General features: G+C 46.0%; 1 protein-coding gene across 2 annotated transcripts in view; it reads right to left on the bottom strand.

Moving 5' to 3' along the window:
- The window catches only part of LOC124798309, an 87,873-nt gene that overhangs the window by 15,849 nt on the left and 48,397 nt on the right, over positions 1 to 23,627 (bottom strand). For both annotated transcript variants that reach the window (XM_047261646.1, XM_047261645.1), the window contains exons 2-4: positions 20,872 to 21,004; positions 13,654 to 13,903; positions 8,701 to 8,951 (exon numbers count right to left, since the gene is read on the bottom strand). In XM_047261646.1, coding sequence (XP_047117602.1) covers positions 8,701 to 8,951; positions 13,654 to 13,903; positions 20,872 to 21,004 — 634 coding nt within the window. The remainder of the gene's footprint in view (positions 1 to 8,700; positions 8,952 to 13,653; positions 13,904 to 20,871; positions 21,005 to 23,627) is intronic.

The following is a 23,627-nucleotide window of genomic DNA, read 5'->3' as shown; positions in this document are numbered from 1 at the left end:
GGAGATCTGAGAGTGAACTAAAGCACGGGGAGTCGTTGACCAAGGTGTCTTTCACCTTTATAAAGTCGCAAAAACCTGTCCGACCTCCCCCGTGCCGCCCGGCTCCACATATTTCAAGGACATTGAAAAACGGCTTTTAGTATGTTCGTCGCCACAAAAACGCAAACGAACTTCTCCATGACACCACAGGGCCTCATATAAGTCTGGGTATCCAAGAAGAGCTCACAAAATTTCACTGGACTGCTCTTCCTCATCCACCCTACAACTTGGATTTAGCACCTTCCGACTTCCATCTGATTCGCCCAATGAGGGATGCACCCCGCGGTAAGCAGTGCGTGAATGATGGGGAGGTTATCGATGTAACAAGATGTTGGCTCCGATGTCGACCAGTAGGGTGGTACCATGCGGACATATAGGACCTCCAAGTAAGGGGGTGTAAGGCCGTCGCATTGAACGGAGACTACGTAGGAAAATAGGGTTTTGTAGCCAAAAGAGGAAATAATATGGTGTATTGGCATACTGGATAAAACCAATCTACTGCCAGAAAAAAATGTGTTGCATTACTTAGTGAACGTCCCTCGTATATGTTTTCATATATTTTTTTTTGCAGTAGAATCAAATTTTTTCTTGTTTTCAAGTTCCTCCATTGATTTAAGTGGGTATCTCATTTTACCCCGTAGGTGGGGCAAAACCGGGTCTTTTGAATCTAATGACGTTAATGCTGAGATGGTTTATTTTAAGCTAAAACCGCACTAGTATCATGTCGTTTGAGTATATAAGAGATCTGGATAACCTTAATTTGCAAACTTATTGATCACTGAAAATACACTCCTGGAAATGGAAAAAAGAACACATTGACACCGGTGTGTCAGACCCACCATACTTGCTCCGGACACTGCGAGAGGGCTGTACAAGCAATGATCACACGCACGGCACAGCGGACACACCAGGAACCGCGGTGTTGGCCGTCGAATGGCGCTAGCTGCGCAGCATTTGTGCACCGCCGCCGTCAGTGTCAGCCAGTTTGCCGTGGCATACGGAGCTCCATCGCAGTCTTTAATACTGGTAGCATGCCGCGACAGCGTGGACGTGAACCGTATGTGCAGTTGACGGACTTTGAGCGAGGGCGTATAGTGGGCATGCGGGAGGCCGGGTGGACGTACCGCCGAAGTGCTCAACACGTGGGGCGTGAGGTCTCCACAGTACATCGATGTTGTCGCCAGTGGTCGGCGGAAGGTGCACGCGCCCGTCGACCTGGGACCGGACCGCAGCGACGCACGGATGCACGCCAAGACCGTAGGATCCTACGCAGTGCCGTAGGGGACCGCACCGCCACTTCCCAGCAAATTAGGGACACTGTTGCTCCTGGGGTATCGGCGAGGACCATTCGCAACCGTCTCCATGAAGCTGGGCTACGGTCCCGCACACCGTTAGGCCGTCTTCCGCTCACGCCCCAACATCGTGCAGCCCGCCTCCAGTGGTGTCGCGACAGGCGTGAATGGAGGGACGATTGGAGACGTGTCGTCTTCAGCGATGAGAGTCGCTTCTGCCTTGGTGCCAATGATGGTCGTATGCGTGTTTGGCGCCGTGCAGGTGAGCGCCACAATCAGGACTGCATACGACCGAGGCACACAGGGCCACCACCCGGCATCATGGTGTGGGTTGCGATCTCCTACACTGGCCGTACACCACTGGTGATCGTCGAGGGGACACTGAATAGTGCACGGTACATCCAAACCGTCATCGAACCAATCGTTCTACCATTCCTAGACCGGCAAGGGAATTTGCTGTTCCAACAGGACAATGCACGTCCGCATGTATCCCGTGCCACCCAACGTGCTCTAGAAGGTGTAAGTCAACTACCCTGGCCAGCTAGATCTCCGGATCTGTCCCCCATTGAGCATGTTTGGGACTGGATGAAGCGTCGTCTCACGCGGTCTGCACGTCCAGCACGAACGCTGGTCCAATTGAGGCGCCAGGTGGAAATGGCATGGCAAGCCGTTCCACAGGACTACATCCAGCATCTCTACGATCGTCTCCATGGGAGAATAGCAGCCTGCATTGCTGCGAAAGGTGGATATACACTGTACTAGTGCCGACATTGTGCATGCTCTGTTGCTTGTGTCTATGTGCCTGTGGTTCTGTCAGTGTGATCATGTGATGTATCTGACCCCAGGAATGTGTCAATAAAGTTTCCCCTTCCTGGGACAATGAATTCATGGTGTTCTTATTTCAATTTCCAGGAGTGTAATTTATTACATTATGAGCTGTTGATAAATTTTTATTATGTTTTACCGGTTTCGACAAATTAATTTGTCATCTTCAGAAGCCTACAAAACTAGGTATATAATAAATCAGACCTTGGCTATACAGTAATGTGACGTATAAAACGACGAGATTTCATCTATGTCAACTTTTGCAGAACATCTCAAAACAACGAAACACATACTTCCTCCTCCACCCTTGTTTAACATGGAAATTTTACGTATGGCTGACAAGGGCTACAAAATAAACGTTTTAGAAGAATTTTAAATATCTAAACATGCTCACCTAAATTCAAAAGATTTGTTGAATGATCAACTTGCATTAAAAACAGACACTATTGTGATTGTATATCATCTGTTATAAAATGTGAAAATTAGCCCATTCGTTTTATATGTTGGAAGTAAGTGTCATGTTTTCTCAAAGGTGTTATATATAACTAGTTTATATACCTTAGTTATATTTTTACATATGCTTTTATGTATATTCCTTGCTGCTAGCACAGCAGATACATAGATGTGATTCTGTTACTGTAAACTGTCAACGAGTGTTTAAAATAAACACATACGATGTGTACATTTCTGGACATACCATGGCGTTATGCTTCTATGAAGAAAGTACTGACATCTGCTAAATCAATACTAAGTAAGTTTCTGTAATATACTTTTTATATTGCACACACATTTATAGCCAAGGTTTAAAGAATTCAATATCCGTAATTTTGTAACATTCTGAAGTTGACAAATTAATTTGTCGAAGCCAGTAAAGCATCATAAAAATGTATTGCGACATTCATTCAGAGCTACTGATAGCCTTAGGAGAGCCAGTCATGACAAAAATCTTCCATCTAGTCTGCAAGATATATGAGACAGGTGAAATATCCTCAGAATTTAAGAAGAATGTAATAATTCCAATTTTAGAAAAAAGCAGGTGCTGACAGGTGTGAATATTTTCGAACTGTCAGTTTAATAGGTCATGGCTGCAAAATACTAACACGAATTCCTCACAAAAGAAAGGAAAAATTGGTGGAAGTCGACCTCGTGCTAGATAAGTTTGGATTCGGGTGAAATGTACGAACACACGATTTATCTTAGAAGATAGGTTAAGAAAGGCAAACCTATGTTTATAGAATTTGTAGACTTGGAGAAAGCTTTTGACAAAGTTGACGAGGCTACTCTGAAATTCTGAAGGTCGAAGGGGTAAAATACAGAGAGCGGAAGGTTATTTACAACTTGTGCGCAAAGCAGACGGCAGCTGTAAGAGTCGAGGGGCATGAAAAGGAAGCAGTGATTGAGAAGAGAGACAGGGTTATAGCCTCTCCTAATGTTATTCGATCTGTACATTGAGCAAGCAGTAAATGAAATCAAAGAAAAATTTGGAGAAAGAAATAAATGTCAGGGAGAAGAAATAAAAACTTTGAGGTTTGCCGATGACATTATAATTCTCTCAGAGACAGTAATGGACTTGGAAGAGTAGTTGAACGGAATGGACAGTGTCCTGAATGGTGGGCATAAGATGAAAACAACAAAGGTGAAACAAGGATGATGGGATGAAATTAAATTAAATCAGGTGATGCTGAGGGAATAAATTACGAAAAGAGGCACTTGAAGTAGTAGATGACTCTTGTTATTTGGGGAGCAAAGTAACTGATGATGGTCGAAGTTGGGAGAATATAAAAGTAGACTGGCAATGACAAGAAAAGCGTTTCTGAAGAAAAGATTCCCTGATGTCTTTACACACATGTCCTATAATCTTGCCCTTTCTTCTTGTCAGTGTTTTACACATATTACTTTCCTTGGAAATTCTCTGAAGTATCTCTTCATTCCGTATCTTATAAGTCTATATATTTTTCAACATTATTCTGCAGCACCGCATCTCAAGTGCTTCGATTCTCTTCTGTTCCGGTTTTCCCACGGTCCATGTTTCACTACCATTCAATGTTTGATCCAAACGTACAATCTCAGAAATGTCTCCTTCAAATTAGCACCAGTTATTGATACTAGTAGGTTTCTCTTGCCCAGGAATGCCCTTTTTGCCAGTGCTAGTCTATTTTTTATGTCTTCCTTGCTCTGCCTATCAAGGGCTATTTTACCGCCTAGGTTGCTGAATTCCTTAACTTTGTGTATTTTGTGATCCCTAGTTCTGTTGTTAAGATTTTTGGCATTCTCATTTCTGCTACTTCGTCTTTCACTTTTTTTTAATGCATCGAATGGAGATCTAAGTGTCAGAAACTTGGAAATTTGTGGTAAGTTCCAATGGGACCAATCTACAGAGGTCATCGGCCCCTAGGCTTACACGCTACTTAATCTAACTTAAACTAACTTACGCTAAGGATAACACACACTCCCATGCCCGAGGGAGGACTCGAATCTCCGACGGGGGAAACCGCGCGAACCGTGTCAAGGCACCCTAGACCACGCGGCTACCCTGCGCGGCTAAGTGTTAGAAATTCTTTTCTAAAGGTATATAGGATCCTCTGAACTTCACTGCTGCCTGGGAGCCATCCATTCACAGTTGTACCATCCTATATACTATACGGGTCAGAAAGCTGGACGCTAACACAGAATGAAAGAGAAAAACTGAATATTTTCGAAAGAAAAGTAACGAGAAAAATCTGGGGACTTGTGTTGGAGAATGGCGCATGGGGAATTCGAAAGAAAAATGAAATTTATCAGTTAATGAAGCAACCCACTATCATCCAGAAATTTAAAAGTAGGAGACTGCAATGGGCTGGACATGTGGCCAGAATGGAAAAGAACTGAATCACCAAGAAAGCATTTGAAGGAACTCTCCAGGCAACAAGACCATTGGGCCGACCTCGTACAAGGTGGAAAGATGACATAGAGAAGGACATCGCAGCATTAGGAATTACCGCAGGGTGGAGAGAGGCTGTGAGAGATAGAAGGCGGTGAAAGCAGGTCCTTGATGCAGCGCGTGGTCTACAGGGCCTGTGGTCGCTGAGAATATATATATATATATACAGGGTGTTTCAAAAATGACCGGTATATTTGAAACGGCAATAAAAACTAAACGAGCAGCGATAGAAATACACCGTTTGTTGCAATATGCTTGGGACAACAGTACATTTTCAGGCAGACAAACTTTCGAAATTGCAGTAGTTACAATTTTCAACAACAGATGGCGCTGCGGTCTGGGAAACTCTATAGTACGATATTTTCCACATATCCACCATGCGTAGCAATAATATGGCGTAGTCTCTGAATGAAATTACCCGAAACCTTTGACAACGTGTCTGGCGGAATGGCTTCACATGCAGATGAGATGTACTGCTTCAGCTGTTCAATTGTTTCTGGATTCTGGCGGTACACCTGGTCTTTCAAGTGTCCCCACAGAAAGAAGTCACAGGGGTTCATGTCTGGCGAATAGGGAGGCCAATCCACGCCGCCTCCTGTATGTTTCGGATAGCCCAAAGCAATCACACGATTATCGAAATATTCATTCAGGAAATTAAAGACGTCGGCGTGCGATGTGGCCGGGCACCATCTTGCATAAACCACGAGGTGTTCGCAGTGTCGTCTAAGGCAGTTTGTACCGCCACAAATTCACGAAGAATGTCCAGATGGCGTGATGCAGTAATCGTTTCGGATCTGCAAAATGGGCCAATGATTCCTTTGGAAGAAATGGCGGCCCAGACCAATACTTTTTGAGGATGCAGGGACGATGGGACTGCAACATGGGGCTTTTCGGTTCCCCATATGCGCCAGTTCTGTTTATTGACGAAGCCGTCCAGGTAAAAATAAGCTTCGTCAGTAAACCAAATGCTGCCCACATGCATATCGCCGTCATCAATCCTGTGCACTATATCGTTAGCGAATGTCTCTCGTGCAGCAATGGTAGCGGCCCTGAGGGGTTGCCGCGTTTGAATTTTGTATGGTTAGAGGTGTAAACTCTGGCGCATGAGACGATACGTGGACGTTGGCGTCATTTGGACCGCAGCTGCAACACGGCGAACGGAAACCCGAGGCCGCTGTTGGATCACCTGCTGCACTAGCTGCGCGTTGCCCTCTGTGGTTGCCGTACGCGGTCGCCCTACCTTTCCAGCACGTTCATCCGTCACGTTCCCAGTCCGTTGAAATTTTTCAAACAGATCCTTTATTGTATCGCTTTTCGGCCCTTTGGTTACATTAAACCTCCGTTGAAAACTTCGTCTTGTTGCAACAACACTGTGTTCTAGGCGGTGGAATTCCAACACCAGAAAAATCCTCTGTTCTAAGGAATAAACCATGTTGTCTACAGCACACTTGCACGTTATGAACAGCACACGCTTACAGCAGAAAGACGACGTACAGAATGGCGCACCCACAGACTGCGTTGTCTTCTATATCTTTCACATCACTTGTCAGCGCCATCTGTTGTTGAAAATTGTAACTACTGTAATTTCGAAAGTTTCTCCGCCTGAAAATGTACTGTTGTCCCAAGCATATTGCAACAAACGGTGTATTTCTATCGCTGCTCGTTTAGTTTTTATTGCCGTTTCAAATATACCGGTCATTTTTGAAACACCCTGTATATATACACTCCTGGAAATGGAAAAAAGAACACATTGACACCGGTGTGTCAGACCCACCATACTTGCTCTGGACACTGCGAGAGGGCTGTACAAGCAATGATCACACGCACGGCACAGCGGACACACCAGGAACCGCGGTGTTGGCCGTCGAATGGCGCTAGCTGCGCAGCATTTGTGCACCGCCGCCGTCAGTGTCAGCCAGTTTGCCGTGGCATACGGAGCTCCAACGCAGTCTTTAACACTGGTAGCATGCCGCGACAGCGTGGACGTGAACCGTATGTGCAGTTGACGGACTTTGAGCGAGGGCGTATAGTGGGCATGCGGGAGGCCGGGTGGACGTACCGCCGAATTGCTCAACACGTGGGGCGTGAGGTCTCCACAGTACATCGATGTTGTCGCCAGTGGTCGGCGGAAGGTGCACGTGCCCGTCGACCTGGGACCGGACCGCAGCGACGCACGGATGCACGCCAAGACCGTAGGATGCTACGCAATGCCGTAGGGGACCGCACCGCCACTTCCCAGCAAATTAGGGACACTGTTGCTCCTGGGGTGTCGGCGAGGACCATTCGCAACCGTCTCCATGAAGCTGGGCTACGGTCCCGCACACCGTTAGGCCGTCTTCCGCTCACGCCCCAACATCGTGCAGCCCGCCTCCAGTGGTGTCGCGACAGGCGTGAATGGAGGGACGAATGGAGACGTGTCGTCTTCAGCGATGAGAGTCGCTTCTGCCTTGGTGCCATGATGGTCGTATGCGTGTTTGGCGCCGTGCAGGTGAGCGCCACAATCAGGACTGCATACGACCGAGGCACACAGGGCCAACACCCGGCATCATGGTGTGGGGAGCGATCTCCTACACTGGCCGTACACCACTGGTGATCGTCGAGGGGACACTGAATAGTGCACGGTACATCCAAACCGTCATCGAACCCATCGTTCTACCATTCCTAGACCGGCAAGGGAACTTGCTGTTCCAACAGGACAATGCACGTCCGCATGTATCCCGTGCCACCCAACGTGCTGTAGAAGGTGTAAGTCAACTACCCTGGCCAGCAAGATCTCCGGATCTGCCCCCCATTGAGCATGTTTGGGACTGGATGAAGCGTCGTCTCACGCGGTCTGCACGTCCAGCACGAACGCTGGTCCAACTGAGGCGCCAGGTGGAAATGGCATGGCAAGCTGTTCCACAGGACTACATCCAGCATCTCTACGATCGTCTCCATGGGAGAATAGCAGCCTGCATTGCTGCGAAAGGTGGATATACACTGTACTAGTGCCGACATTGTGCATGCTCTGTTGCCTGTGCCTATGTGCCTGTGGTTCTGTCAGTGTGATCATGTGATGTATCTGACCCCAGGAATGTGTCAATAAAGTTTCCCCTTCCTGGGACAATGAATTCACGGTGTTCTTATTTCAATTTCCAGGAGTGTATATGGAGTGTATCTATGTATAGAAGTAAAATATGGACGATAAACAATTTAGGCAAAAAGAGAATAGAAGGTTTTGAAATATGGTGCCACAGAAGAATACTGAAAATTAGGTGGGTAGATTACAAAAATGATGAGGAGGTACTGAATAGAATTGGGGAGGGGGAGCGGGGGGGGGGGGGGGGGGGGGAGAGAAATTTGTTGCACAACCTGGCTAAAAGAAGGGATCGGTTGGTAGCACATATTCTGAGACATCAGAGGATCACCACTTTCGTATTGAAGGGAATAGTTTGGAGGGAGGGGGGGGGGGTGTAAAAATCGTAGTGGGAGACCAAGAGATGAATACAGTAAGCAGATTCAGCGGGTTGTAGGTTGCAGTAGTTGTTTGAAGATGAAGAGGTGTTCACAGGATAGAGCAGCATGGAGAGCTGCACCAGCCCGGTGCTCAGACTGGGCAGCAGGTAGCAGCGCAGCTGCACGCACCTTGGAGCCCAGAGCGGCGTCCCTGGCCAGGAGCACGGCGAGCCCGCGCACGCGGCGCCCGGCGCCCAGGCTGCGGCGCGCCTCCGACGCGGACTTGGCCTCGGGCCGCGGGTGGTCGTGCACGCCCTTGGCCTGGAAGAAGATGGCGTGCTCCGTGTGGCGCCAGAAGTGCGTCACGGGGTAGCCGCAGTGGCCGCGGCACGCCAGGATCTCCAGCCGCCCCGAGCACTGCCGGTTCGGGCACGGCTTGCCTGCGCACAACAAAACGGTCCGCCTCGTCACCATCCTTCGGTGTTCTGATGCTCAGACAAAAGCCCCGTTTACGGAGGACTGCGTTCTGCCTGCCTGCTGTAATATAACATAGCGGGACGAAGTAATTGCAGAATACGATACACCCTTTTACAACATTGAAGCGCCAAAGAAACTGGTACAGACATGTGTATTCAAATACAGATATATGTAAACAGCCAGAATACGTCACTGCGGTCCGCAAGGCCTATATTAGACAACAAGTGTGTGTGAAATCTTATGGCACTCAACTGCTAAGGTCATCAGTTCCTAAGCTTACACACTACTTAGCCTAAATTATCCTAAGGACAAAGACACACACCCGTGCCCGAGGGAGGACTCGAACCTCCGCCGGGACCAGCCGCACAGTCCATGACTGCAGCGCCCTAGACCGCTCGGCTAATCCGGCGGCAACAAATGTCGGGCGCAATTGTTACATCGGTTACTGCTGCTACAATGGCAGGTTATCGAGATCTCAGTGAGTTTGAACGTGGCGTTATAGTCGGCGCACGAGCGATGGGACAGAGCATCTCCGAGGTAGTGATGAAGCGGCGATCTTCCAGTTCGACCATTTGGTTCAAATGGTTCAAATGGCTCCGAGCACTATGGTACTTAACATCTGAGGTCAGCAGTCCCCTACAACTTAGAACTACTTAAACCTAACTAACCTAAGGACATCACAGATATCCATGCCCGAGGCAGGATTCGAACCTGCGATCGTAGCAGTCGCGCGGTTCCGGACTGAAGGGCCTAGAACTGCTCGGCCACCGCGGCCGGCTTGCGACATCACTCTATACTATTAAATGTTCTGGCACAAATAATAGTAACATGTCTGGCAAAGTAATAACATGTTTCATTAAAATAGTCTTTGATGGTTAAAACTTCTTACGATGTAAATATAAGGCTAAAAGAATGTAAACTTCCCAATACTGACTATAAAGTCTGTGTTTACCTTTCATTAAGTACGCCATTGCGCCTTTCAGTATTTCTATAATCAATTTCTGCAATTATAATTTAGTTAAAATACTCTGGTCAGTAATAGGTGACCTAGTTCTTATTGTTAGAACTTATATGTACATCAGCTGCTGCGGCCGCCAAACCGGACCACGTCACCAGTTAAACAGTGCAAGTTCAGATCATGGCACACCATAGGACTGTGGCAGTAAGTGTATGTAAAAGTTTTTATGTAAATTCAACCGAAAACGTTTAAATGTCAGTAAATGGAGTATACGAACATATTTCATGCATGTGTGTCTTTATTTGGAATATCAGAAATGCTAAATAATATAACTCATGACTACATTATTCACTATTGACTATTATTAACTATTATTTGCAAAACTGAACATACGAGATAAGTAAATCAAAAAGTACTGTTTGATTCTCCTGACGAAAATAACTTTAATACATATATCAATAAACTAAGAACACACTGATTATGCAACAAGTGTGCCAAGATACCTGTCTTTTTCTTCCGCCTCTAATGACCTACCCGTCGACAGGACCTTAACGTGTCGTCTTCCTTAGCTCCTTTTCTATTTTAGCTATATGATCCTGGAATCAACTAACCAGTAACCTCTGTCTCACACAAAACCACTCTGCATTCAAAAAGAGACTGAAATTTTATCTACTAACATCAATATATATTTCACCTCTCGCCATATCGGAGCCGTTTTCCTTCAGTCCATCAGTGAATCAGTATTACTGTCACACCGTAAACAATGCACATCTGTTTCTGTTGTCTTCTTGTAGCTCATCCGCTAACCTTAACTTATTACTTCTCGTTCTTCCTGTAGCCAGTCAAGTCCTTCTCTACATTTGAATCCTTTTGTGCTGCTGCCACACATTTCGTTCCATGTCAATATACACATTCAACAAGAAAGTAATGAAGAAATCGCTAAACAAAATTTGAATAAGACTGAAATTTACAGAATTCTGTTTTGGACACATAATCGAAAAAATTCCTTCCGCTTCGGCCGACTAGCGGCTACGCGACTGTCTCATTTCCTTCTCGCAGACTCTTTACATTTCGCCCAGTATTTTTTTCAGCTTTTTTTACCATATGTGTGTACCACTTTGATGTTTTTTTCAAGTAAATTTTTCTAGTTAGTTAGGTCCGTCTTGGTTTCTGTTACGTCAGATACTCGTAGATGTGTTTCGTCAGCTTATTGTCATTCATCCTCTGTGTCAAAAATATGTATTATGATATTTCTCTTCAATACCTTTTAACTGCCAGATTCGTTTGCTTCTTATGGGACCAAATATGTTCTCTCTAATATTTTTAGTCTGTCTAATTTACAATTCAGTGGTAGGCATTCACTTGCTTAGAGGCATTCTAGTTTCACTGCCATATTGTAATGCGTTACTCTGGCACTTCTTGATATGCACTCTTTATTTTATGTATTTTTAGTTATTCATGACTCCCTTTCCATTTTGTGTTCCTTTGAACTACAGCAAATTTTTCTAATTCATTACCTTTCCTAGATTCTTCAACGTTTTGGCCTCTTGTACTTGACCAATATCGTGTGTAAAAATGTTGATGCAGTTTTCATATTACTGACAAATTTCCAGAGATTCTTAAATATATGTCAGCAGTATATAAGTAATAACAATAGATGTAGTAATCACTAGAGTATATTTAGTACATGTGCACAATTGTGATTATATACTCATCATGTACTAGACATATTATTACGATTACTTACGTGTTATTCATGTTATTATATTATACAGGAGGTGGACAAAAGTATGGAATTACTGCGAGAAGTCCGTGCTCGAAGATAAATGTCAAGCTTTCAGGTTGCAGTGTTGTATTCCGACCACGAATAGCATCTATGCAATGTCTCCAATACATTTGAAGTGTCAGTAGTGGTCAGACAGTTTTCTGTGTAGTTGTGAGTACATTATATTGGAGCTCAGTGACTTCGAAAGTGAGCATATTGTTGATGCTGGTAGCTGAGCTTTTCCGTGTTTCAAGAAGCACCGTGTGGAAGATTTATACCTCATACAGTGAAGGCGAAAGACATCATCCTGTAAGTTAGAACGCGGATGACAGTGTGTGTGGAGTGACCGTGACTGATTGTCATTGAGAAGGATTGTGAGGAAAAATAAGAGGACAACAGTTGCAAAAGTCAGTAAAAAACCGAATGTCGCACTCGTGAACTCTGTCAGCACCAAAACAAAACGGCGGGAGCTCCATAAGCAGGGACGTGCAGCGCGAGCTGGTATTCCAAGGCTGCACAGGGGGGTGCAAATACCCGTAACAGGAGAACGTGGTGCCAAAGTCATAAAACGTGAAAGTTGGAGAAATGAAATATTCTGATTTGGTCGAATGAGTCTTGTTTCCAACTTCTGGCCGAGTTTGCCTTCAAATGGCTCTGAGCAGTATGGGACTTAACTTCTGAGGTCATCAGACCCCCGGAACTTAGAACTGCTTTAACCTAACTAATCTTAGGTCCATGACCGAGGCAGGATTCGAACCTGCGACCGTAGCGGTCGCGCAATTCCAGACTGTAGCTCCTAGAACCGCTCAGCCACACCGGCCGGTCGAGTTTACGCCTCAAGAGTGAAATGTAGAGTGGGGGTTTGGCGATGATTTGGACAGCTATGGCTACTCTGCGAGGTCACACTACTGCCAAGGATTTTGTGACGATTTTGGCTGATGAGGTCCATCCCATAGTACAGTGTTTGTTCTTCAATGGCGATACTGTGATCCAAGACAACAGGAACCCTTCTCACACAGTTCGCATAGCCAAAGACTGGTTTTTGGACAACATGGTTGTGGAGATGAAGCAGCGATTAGTATGATTAATCAATTATTCAAAAACAGTCTTAAACGCATTTGTTGTTATTATACCGCCAACCGGTTTCAACCCGACGTAGGGGTCATCTTCTGGGCGTTTACACCATTGGTCGAGTGCTGGTGGTGTCACTCCTGTCTACATAACGGCAGGAAACTAGGAGTGACACCACCAGCATTCGACCAATGGTGTAAACGCCCAGAAAATGACCCCTACGTCGGGTTGAAACCTGTTGGCGGCATAATAATAATAAATGCGATAAAGACTGTTTTTGAATAATTCAAGGACTGGTTTTGTGAGCATTAGGATGAACTGTCGATCTTCCCTGGCCAGCACAATCACAATATGTAAGTATTATTGAGCTTCTGTGGTCTAATTTGAAGAGGAGGGTGCTCGATCACTAACCACCTCCATCATCGTCAGCTGAACTTGCCTCTATTTTGCAAGACGAATGGTATAAGATCTCGCTTGAAAACTGTACAGGATCTGTATCTACCCATTCCGAGTCTACTGGATGCTGTTTTGGATGTCAACGCTTTTCCTACACCGTATTAGGCTTGGTAATGCGCTGTGTTTTTGGTGTCCCCGTATCTTTGTCCACCCCCCCTGTATTCTGCTTATAATAACGTTGAACCATTGACGATGTCTGGTTAGATGCAGGAAAGGCCCTGAAGGCCCTTAATCTGTAGTTCAAATGACTGCATAAACAAATAAATTAGGAACATTTCCAACTAAAACTTGAAGTTGGTACGTATAACTTCCAAGCAATGTTAACCCTATTTTCTTAGTCTAGACCTATAGCGGTGTTCCAAGAGAAGCACTTGTGTACACGCCAGCGCTGCCTCCACAGTGCGCTGTCGCCTACCTTGCTGCTTCTTGCGCGCCTTGTCGCAGATGGCGGGCCGCAGGTGGACCTTGTCGCCGTGCGGCAGCACGCAGCGCAGCGAGCAGACGAGCACGCCGAGGCAGGACTTCTTGAGGATGTGCACGTTGTGGTTGTTGGTGTTGCGCATGGCCCAGCCGGACGCGTGCCGCTTGGCCTCCTCGCTGGACGCCGGGTACACCAGCCGGCAGTGGCCGTCCGCCCACTCCTGCCACCGGTCAAACTCGCTCACCTGCCGGGCACACAGCACAGTCCGCCTCACTTCTGGAGCACAAAAATCCAATACTTATCCTAATTTTCTGCGCAGCGTGGTTCACCTTATACTGTCTCTTCCCAGCTTGCATTCCGACGAATGATATACACTACTGGCCATTAAAATTGCTACACCAAGAAGAAATGCAGATGATAAACGGGTATACATTGCACAAATATATTATACTAGAACTGACATGTGACTACATTTTCACGCAATTTGGGTGCATAGATCCTGAGAAATCAGTACCCAGAACAACCACCTCTGGCCTTGATACTCCTGGACATTGAGTCAAACGGAGCTTGGACGGCGTGTACAGGTACAGCTGCCCAAGCAGCTTGAACACGATACCACAGTTCACCAAGAGTAGTGACTGGCGTATTGTAACGAGCCAGTTGCTCGGCCACCATTGACCAGACGTTTTCAATTGCTGGCCAGGGCAGCAGTCGAACATTTTCTGTATCTAGAAAGGCCCGTACAGGAACTGCAACATACGGTCGTGCATTATCCTGCTGAAATGTACAGTTTCGCAGGGATCGAACGAATGGTAGAGCCACGGGTCGCAACACATCTGAAATGCAACGTCCACTGTTCAAAGTGCAGTCAATACGAACAAGAGGTGATCGAGACGTGTGCCCAATGGCACCCCATACCATCACGCCGGGTGATACGCCAGTATGGCGATGACGAATACACGCTTCAAATATTCGTTCACCGCGATGTCGCCAAACACGGATGCGACCATCGTGATGCTGTAAACAGAACCTGGATTCATCCGAAAAAATGACGTTTTGCCATTCGTGCACCCAGGTTCGTCGTTGAGTACACCGTCGCAGGCGCTCCTGTCTGTGATGCACCGTCAAGGGTAACTGCAGCCACGGTCTCCGATCTGATAGTCCGTGCTGCTGCAAACGTCGTCGAACTGTTCGAGCAGATGCTTGTTGTCTTGCAAACGTCCCCATCTGTTGACTCAGGGATCGAGACGTCGCTGCACGATCCGTTACAGCCATGCGGATGAGATGCCTGTCATCTCGACTGCCAGTGATACGAGGCCGTTGGGATCCAGCACGGCGTTCCGTATTACCCTCCTGAACCCACCGATTCCATATTCTGCTAACAGACATTGGATCTCGACCAAAGCGAGCAGCAATGTCGCGATACAATAAACCGCAATCGCGATAGGCTACAATCCGACCTTTATCAAAGTCGGAAACGTGATAGTTCGCATTTCTTCCCCTTACACGAGGCATCACAACAACGTTTCTCCAGGCAACGCCGGTCAACTGCTGTTTGTGTATGAGAAATCGGTTGAAAACTTTCCTCATGCCAGCACGTTGTAGGTGTCGCCACAGGCGCCAACCATGTGTGATTGCTCTTAAAAGCTAATCATTTGCATCACAGCATGTTATTCCTGTCGGTTAAATTTCGCGTCTGTAGCACGTCATCTTCGTGGTGTAGCAATTTTAATATCCAGTAGAGTACATAAAGAAAGGTATACACTGAGGTGACAAAAGTCATGGGATAGCGACATGCGTGTGTACAGACGGCGGTAGTATCGCTTACAGAAAGTATAAAAGGATAGTGCATTGGCGGACTGTCATTTTTACTCAGACGGATCATGTGACGTGATTATGGCCGCACGACGTGAGTTAAGAGACTTTGAACGCGCCATTTCCACTTCGGAAATCGTTAGGGAATCCAGTATTCCGAGAATAACAGTTTCAAGAGTATGCGGAGAGTACAGCTTTCCAGGCATTACGTCTCACCACGGACAACGCCGTGGCTACGGCCTTACCGACCGACAGCAGCGACGTTTGCATGAAGTTGTCAGTGCTAACAGACAAGCAACACTGCGTGAAATGACCACGGAAATCAATGTGGGACGTACGACCAACGTATCAGTTAAGACACTGCGGCGAAATTCGGCGGTAATGGTTTGTGGCAGCAGATGACCAACACGAGTGCCTTTCCTACAAGCACGACGTCGTCTGCAGCACATCTCCTGGGCTCATGACCAAATCGGTTGGATCCTAGACGACTGGAATCCCGTGATCTGGTCAGATCAGTTCCGATTGCAGTTGGTAAGAGCTGATGGTAGGGTTCGAGTGTGGCGCAGACCAAAGTTGGACCAAAGTTGTCAACATGGTACCGCAGAAGTTTCGACACAATAGTAGGAGATATCCCACGACTTTTGTCACCTTAGATAATGCTAACCCTGTCTATCTTCAACCAATTCATTTCTCTCACTGACACAGTAAGGTATTTAGGGCTAACTCCTGACAGGAAATTTTTGTGGAGTTACAGGTACTTACCACTCGACACAAACCTAAAACCAACTGAAACTACTAAAAGGCCGCACCTCGAGTCTACCTTCTTCTGCCATTATCGCTATTTACTAACACCTCTTGCCACATCCCAACTTGATGCTTGGATCTTCACCTATCCTAAATTCTATGAATTCCTTGAAATCCTAGAAACATGCCTCGCCCCTTTGCGCCCACCTGTCTTCCAGAATCGTACACCCAATCGTAGGTTTCCCACACGTTCTTCCCTTTTTGGACCAACTTCCAACCCAATGTATTTGTCACAGAAACAGTCCTATCCACTAATCACACTAACCACCATTCGAGGTACCCCGTTGTGCCTCTAGAACCTTATCCCGTTTTCCATCTTCACCTTCCATAACTTCAGTCCCTCCCACAACACACTATGAAATCTATGCCGTGATGTACCCTTCGTTGCATCCCTGTCAACAACGCTCCATCTCGTCCCGTCCTTCGGTTTTGACCCTCCTCCACCGGCCCTCTCCCTCAAAAGCTGTTAGTAGCTTGCTGTAGTTCTACAGAGCCCTATTGTAGTGCTCGCCTTTCGATCTACATCATGAACATGATCATTTTTCTGCACCACCAGCATAGTCATTATGTCGTAGCTACATCACCATCCCGATCTTTGATTATGTTCTGACTGTTGCGTAAATTCATCCAAATTAAAAAAAATATCTTCAGAAACGTATATTTTACAACAGGATTAATTCATATTTTTATGTAACGAAAACTGTTAGATATGTGAAATATTTCACTGACGAGCGGTTTTATCAGCTGGCACGCCGCTCTACCTTGTAAAGGAACTGCAACAAACAAAAAATGTACTGCAAATCTGCATCTACAACACGCTCCGTATCAACTCCCTCTTTTAACAAAACTTCTAATTTTATCCATCCTATGATCTGTGATATTCTTCTCCTTCCCTAGCCTATATCACGCCGACCTTATTTTCTACGTTTCCAAGTTTATTTTCCTCTTCATAGCATAGCCTGCCTGACGCTGGGGTTCCCTACTCCACTTCTGTTCCTACGTCTATACCGCCCCCCCCCCTCCCCTCACTACTACCCAAGCTACAATGATCTCCACTTCTTACAACCCAGAAGACGCCTTTGTTTATGATCATACCTACCCTTTACACTCCTAACTCTCCCACAGGTCTCCTTTCGCTGTCCAGGTCCTTCACAATGAATGTATAGTGCTTCTTCTCAGCATCGTCCCCCTACTAGTGACATCTTTTTATTTTACGTTTTAGTATCGTTTCAAAGGACGATAAACAGTCAGTAGTTATTATTTAATATATCATCAACAGTATGACGTTTTTCAGTTATTCTAAAAGCTTGCGTAAATATTTCATGTTTTTAATCATGTTATATCGCTACACGTATTTTAAAACGATTAACCTGAAGAGTGGGAAGCTCTGTACCGCCAACGGCTCAGCCCCATCCGTGCGAGGCGAGGGCCACGCCCTGTACGTCGAGTATGATAATGTATTTTGCTATTATACAGGGTGATTCAAAAAGAATACCACAACTTTAAAAATGTGTATTTAATGAAAGAAACATAATATAACCTTCTGTTATACATCATTACAAAGAGTATTTAAAAAGGTTTTTTTTTCACTCAAAAACAAGTTCAGAGATGTTCAATATGGCCCCCTCCAGACACTCGAGCAATACAGGGTGATTCAAAAAGAATACCACAACTTTAAAAATGTGTATTTAATGAAAGAAACATAATATAACCTTCTGTTATACACTCCTGGAAATTGAAATAAGAACACCGTGAATTCATTGTCCCAGGAAGGGGAAACTTTATTGACACATTCCTGGGGTCAGATACATCACATGATCACACTGACAGAACCACAGGCACATAGACACAGGCAACAGAGCATGCACAATGTCGGCACTAGTACAGTGTATATCCACCTTTCGCAGCAATGCAGGCTGCTATTCTCCCATGGAGACGATCGTAGAGATGCTGGATGTAGTCCTGTGGAACGGCTTGCCATGCCATTTCCACCTGGCGCCTCAGTTGGACCAGCGTTCGTGCTGGACGTGCAGACCGCGTGAGACGACGCTTCATCCAGTCCCAAACATGCTCAATGGGGGACAGATCCGGAGATCTTGCTGGCCAGGGTAGTTGACTTACACCTTCTAGAGCACGTTGGGTGGCACGGGATACATGCGGACGTGCATTGTCCTGTTGGAACAGCAAGTTCCCTTGCCGGTTTAGGAATGGTAGAACGATGGGTTCGATGACGGTTTGGATGTACCGTGCACTATTCAGTGTGCCCTCGACGATCACCAGTGGTGTACGGCCAGTGTAGGAGATCGCTCCCCACACCATGATGCCGGGTGTTGGCCCTGTGTGCCTCGGTCGTATGCAGTCCTGATTGTGGCGCTCACCTGCACGGCGCCAAACACGCATACGACCATCATTGGCACCAAGGCAGAAGCGACTCTCATCGCTGAAGACGACACGTCTCCATTCGTCCCTCCATTCACGCCTGTCGCGACACCACTGGAGGCGGGCTGCACGATGTTGGGGCGTGAGCGGAAGACGGCCTAACGGTGTGCGGGACCGTAGCCCAGCTTCATGGAGACGGTTGCGAATGGTCCTCGCCGATACCCCAGGAGCAACAGTGTCCCTAATTTGCTGGGAAGTGGCGGTGCGGTCCCCTACGGCACTGCGTAGGATCCTACGGTCTTGGCGTGCATCCGTGCGTCGCTGCGGTCCGGTCCCAGGTCGACGGGCACGTGCACCTTCCGCCGACCACTGGCGACAACATCGATGTACTGTGGAGACCTCACGCCCCACGTGATGAGCAATTCGGCGGTACGTCCACCCGGCCTCCCGCATGCCCACTATACGCCCTCGCTCAAAGTCCGTCAACTGCACATACGGTTCACGTCCACGCTGTCGCGGCATGCTACCAGTGTTAAAGACTGCGATGGAGCTCCGTATGCCACGGCAAACTGGCTGACACTGACGGCGGCGGTGCACAAATGCTGCGCAGCTAGCGCCATTCGACGGCCAACACCGCGGTTCCTGGTGTGTCCGCTGTGCCGTGCGTGTGATCATTGCTTGTACAGCCCTCTCGCAGTGTCCGGAGCAAGTATGGTGGGTCTGACACACCGGTGTCAATGTGTTCTTTTTTCCATTTCCAGGAGTGTACATCATTACAAAGAGTATTTAAAAAGGTTTTTTTTCACTCAAAAACAAGTTCAGAGATGTTCAATATGACCCCCTCCAGACACTCGAGCAATATAAACCCGATACTCCAACTCGTTCCACACTCTCTGTAGCATATCAGGCGTAACAGTTTGGATAGCTGCTGTTATTTCTCGTTTCAAATCATCAATGGTGGCTGGGAGAGGTGGCCGAAACACCATATCCTTAACATACCCCCATAAGAAAAAATCGCAGGGGGTAAGATCAGGGCTTCTTGGAGGCCAGTGATGAAGTGCTCTGTCACGGGCTGCCTGGCGGCCGATCCATCGCCTCGGGTAGTTGACGTTCAGGTTTCATAACTAACCTTTTTCGTAGGACTCTCCATACAGTTCATTGTGGAATTTGCAGCTCTCTGCTAGCTCTGCGAGTCGATTTTCCTGGGCTGCGAACAAATGCTTGCTGGATGCATGCTACATTTTCATCACTCGTTCTCGGCCGTCCAGAACTTTTCCCTTTGCACAAACACCCATTCTCTGTAAACTGTTTATACCAACGTTTAATACACCACCTATCAGGAGGTTTAACACCATACTTCGTTCGAAATGCACGCTGAACAACTGTCGTCGATTCACTTCTGCCGTACTCAATAACACAAAAAGCTTTCTGTTGAGCGGTCGCCATCTTAGCATCAACTGACGCTGACGCCTAGTCAACGGCGCCTCAAGCGAACAAATGTACAACTAAATGAAACTTTATAGCTCCCTTAATTCGCCGACAGATAGTGCTTAGCTCTGCCTTTTGTCGTTGCAGAGTTTTAAATTCCTAAAGTTGTGGTATTCTTTTTGAATCACCCTGTATATGATTTTAATGTCATGACGTGTCAGCATACCATTGGCGTTTTAATTATATGTGTGGGATCTGCACTGATAAGTATTAGGCTACGAGGCGCACTTTATACACAGACTGGGCTAAATAAAATTAGCTTAGTAAATATTTCTTGCACCTCAAGATAGGCAGCCAAACTTACATCTTGCGGAACTGGAGCAGATGATGTAAGTTGGGTAGCCTATATTGCAGTGGAGGAAATACTAGTGTTTTCCAGACCATGTTTATTTTGCTCAGCCTGTACAACATGGACTGGATGGACAATTGACCATCGGAGATTTTTGATGACCAAACAACTAACGAACGGTGCTTGAAAACGGTCTAAGGCCTGGACTGTGAAGTGATGCGTAAATGTAAGAAAATCCAACTGTTGTAGGAGGCACGGAGCCGTTTTAGAAATGCTAGGTAACTGTGGACCCGATTTCAAAGAGACTCATCGAACTTCACTCTGTTAGGCCTAACGTGAACCCAGAAAGGTTAACGTCTGCGGGCCGGTCAGTGTGATCTGAAGCGTCTGTAACTCACAGCGTGAGCAAAGCAGTAGAGGAGAGTCAAGGTACGCACCCTGGGGATGCTGGTGTCGTTGATGTCCCAGTCGGCGTGATGGCGCGACGGCGTCGACGTCTGCGTCGTCAGGCGGCAGTGCCCGGCGCCGGGCACGCTCATGGCCGGCGGGGAACCGCCCGCCCGGCGGCTCCTGAAACACAGGGGCACGCAGGGTTACCACAACGGCTCACCTGACAACGTCGTAACAGGCTACAAAAGGGTCGCGGTACTCCCATTAAGGAAAACCGTGTTGTTAAGAAGTCAATAGACACCTAGTGTACCAGATTATCGAAGAAATTCTGTAAAAGCTATTTACAAAGAGACAAAACTATTATCGAAGATGGATAAAACTTCTCAAAACAAATAACAGTAACGCAGGGAATTAGATAAGGATGTGGACTTTTTCGAACTCTCTTCAACATTAACATAGATGACCTAGTCAGGGCTCGGGGACAAATTATCACCTACGGCATACATACCAACAAAGAGAAATGTTTTTATGCTCTACTATGGGCAGATGACCAAGTAATAAATCAAGAGAATGAAGATAATTTTCAAAGAACCGTTTATCATCTTAGTTTACTGGATTTTAATGGTAAGATGAACATTTCCACTAATAAAACAAAGATTAGGATGTTGTTGTTGTGGTCTTCAGTCCAGAGACTGGTTTGATGCAGCTCCCCATGCTACTCTATCCTGGGCAAGCCTCTTCATCTCCCAGTACCTACTGCAGCTTACATCCTTTGCTTAGTGTATTCATCTCTTGGTCTCCCTCTACGATTTTTACCCCCCATGCTGCCCTCCAGTACAAAATTGGTGATCCCTTGATACCTCAGAACATGTCCAACCAACCGAGCCCTTCTTCTAGTCAAGTTGTGCCACAAACTCCTCTTCTCCCCAATTCTGTTCAATACCTCCTCATTAGTTATGTGATCTACCCATCTAATCTTCACCATTCTTCTGTAGCACCACATTTCGAAAGCTTCTATTCTCTTCTTGTCTAAACTATTTATCGTCCATGTTTCACTTCCATACATGGCTACACTCCATACAAATACTTTCAGAAACGACTTCCTGACTCTTAAATCTATACTCGATGTTAACAAATTTCTCTTCTTCAGAAACGCTTTCCTTGCCATTGCCAGTCTACATTTTATATCCTCTCTACTTCGACCATCATCAGTTATTTTGCTCCCCAAATAGCAAAACTCATTTACTACTTTAAGAGTCTCATCTCCTAATCTAATTCCCGCAGCATCACCCGACTTAATTCGACTACATTCCATTATCCTCGTTTTGCTTTTGTTGATGTTCATCTTATATCCTCCTTTCAAGACACTATCCATTCCATTCAACTGCTCTTCCAAGTCCTTTGCTGTCTCTGTCAGAATTACAATGTCATCGGCGAACCTCAAAATTTTTATTTCTTCTCCATGGATTTTAATACCTACTCCGAACTTTGCTTTTGTTTCCTTTACTGCTTGCTCAATATACAGATTGAATAGCATCGGGGACGCACTACAGCCCTGTCTCATCCCCTTCCCAACCACTGCTTCCCTTTCGTGTCCCTCGACTCTTATAACTGCCATCTGCTTTCTGTACAAACTGTAAATAGCCTCTCGCTCCCTGTATTTTACCCCTGTCACCTTCAGAATTTGGAAGAGAGTATTCCAGTCAACATTGTCAAAAGCTTTCTCTAAGTCTACAAATGCTAGAAACGTAGGCTTGCCTTTCCTTAAAGATAAGTCGTAGGGTCAGTATTGCCTCACGTGTTCCAGCATTTCTACGGAATCCAAACTGATGTTCCCCGAGGTCGGCTTCTACCAGTTTTTCCATTAGGATATTCCATTAGGATTTTCCAAGGAAAATGCCATATGAGATCTAAAATAACAATAAATAATGTAATACTGGAAAGAGCAACCTACTTTCAGAATCTTAGCTATTACACAGGACGCAACTTCGAGCATGAAATCGGCAGCAAGATCATAAAATTTAACGAAGCCTATGGGACAATTATAAATACTCTACCAAATAGCAATAAAATAACAATAAGAAGAAATAAAAGCCAAGAGTGAGAAACAGATGATGTGTTAGAAACTCATGAGAGTACCTACTATGTTCTATGAATTTGAAATCTTAATTAAAACGAATTCTGGTTGTCCGGCTGTATGGCTTGGCGACCAAAGTCATTCAGGGAGAGGGTACCGTATTATCAGCAAATGATTTTTTGAGCAAATATTGCGGCACAAGTTATGTGAACTATTGAGCCAGTTCTCAAATGTTCGAAAATATAAGGAACATTCAAATGCAAACGAGACACGTGCAGTCGAGACAGAGGGGGAGAAAAGTAAGTAAACAGTTGGTTATTTCAAAAGTAATCGCCATAAATGTTAATAAATTTGTCCCACTGTGACACAAGACGGTCAAAAGTCCTTCACGGATATGTGCGCCCTGCCACATGTTGCGAAGGTTTTTCGAGTACGCTGCAGAAGTTTCAATGGCAAGTCCTTACAAATCCTCCATACAGTACCAATCTCTCCCCATGACATTTTCGTACTTTTGGAGCTGTGGCCTGTTGTGAGGTTGCGAGCCACTGAGGGCTACGTCGGGACAAAGCCTCTCTGTCGTTTGTAGGTCCACGGTTCAATACACACAATACACAATGCAATAATAAACATGGCTGGATACAGCAGCTTTTATTTTCAGTTGACGGAGATTGATACCTAATAAAATGAATGAAGAGTAGATACAATGCGCAGAAGGAGAAATGCCTT

Source organism: Schistocerca piceifrons, chromosome 5 (assembly GCF_021461385.2).
Source record: "Schistocerca piceifrons isolate TAMUIC-IGC-003096 chromosome 5, iqSchPice1.1, whole genome shotgun sequence".
NCBI lineage: Eukaryota > Metazoa > Arthropoda > Insecta > Orthoptera > Acrididae > Schistocerca > Schistocerca piceifrons.
This window is presented reverse-complemented; position numbering and strand designations above follow the sequence as displayed.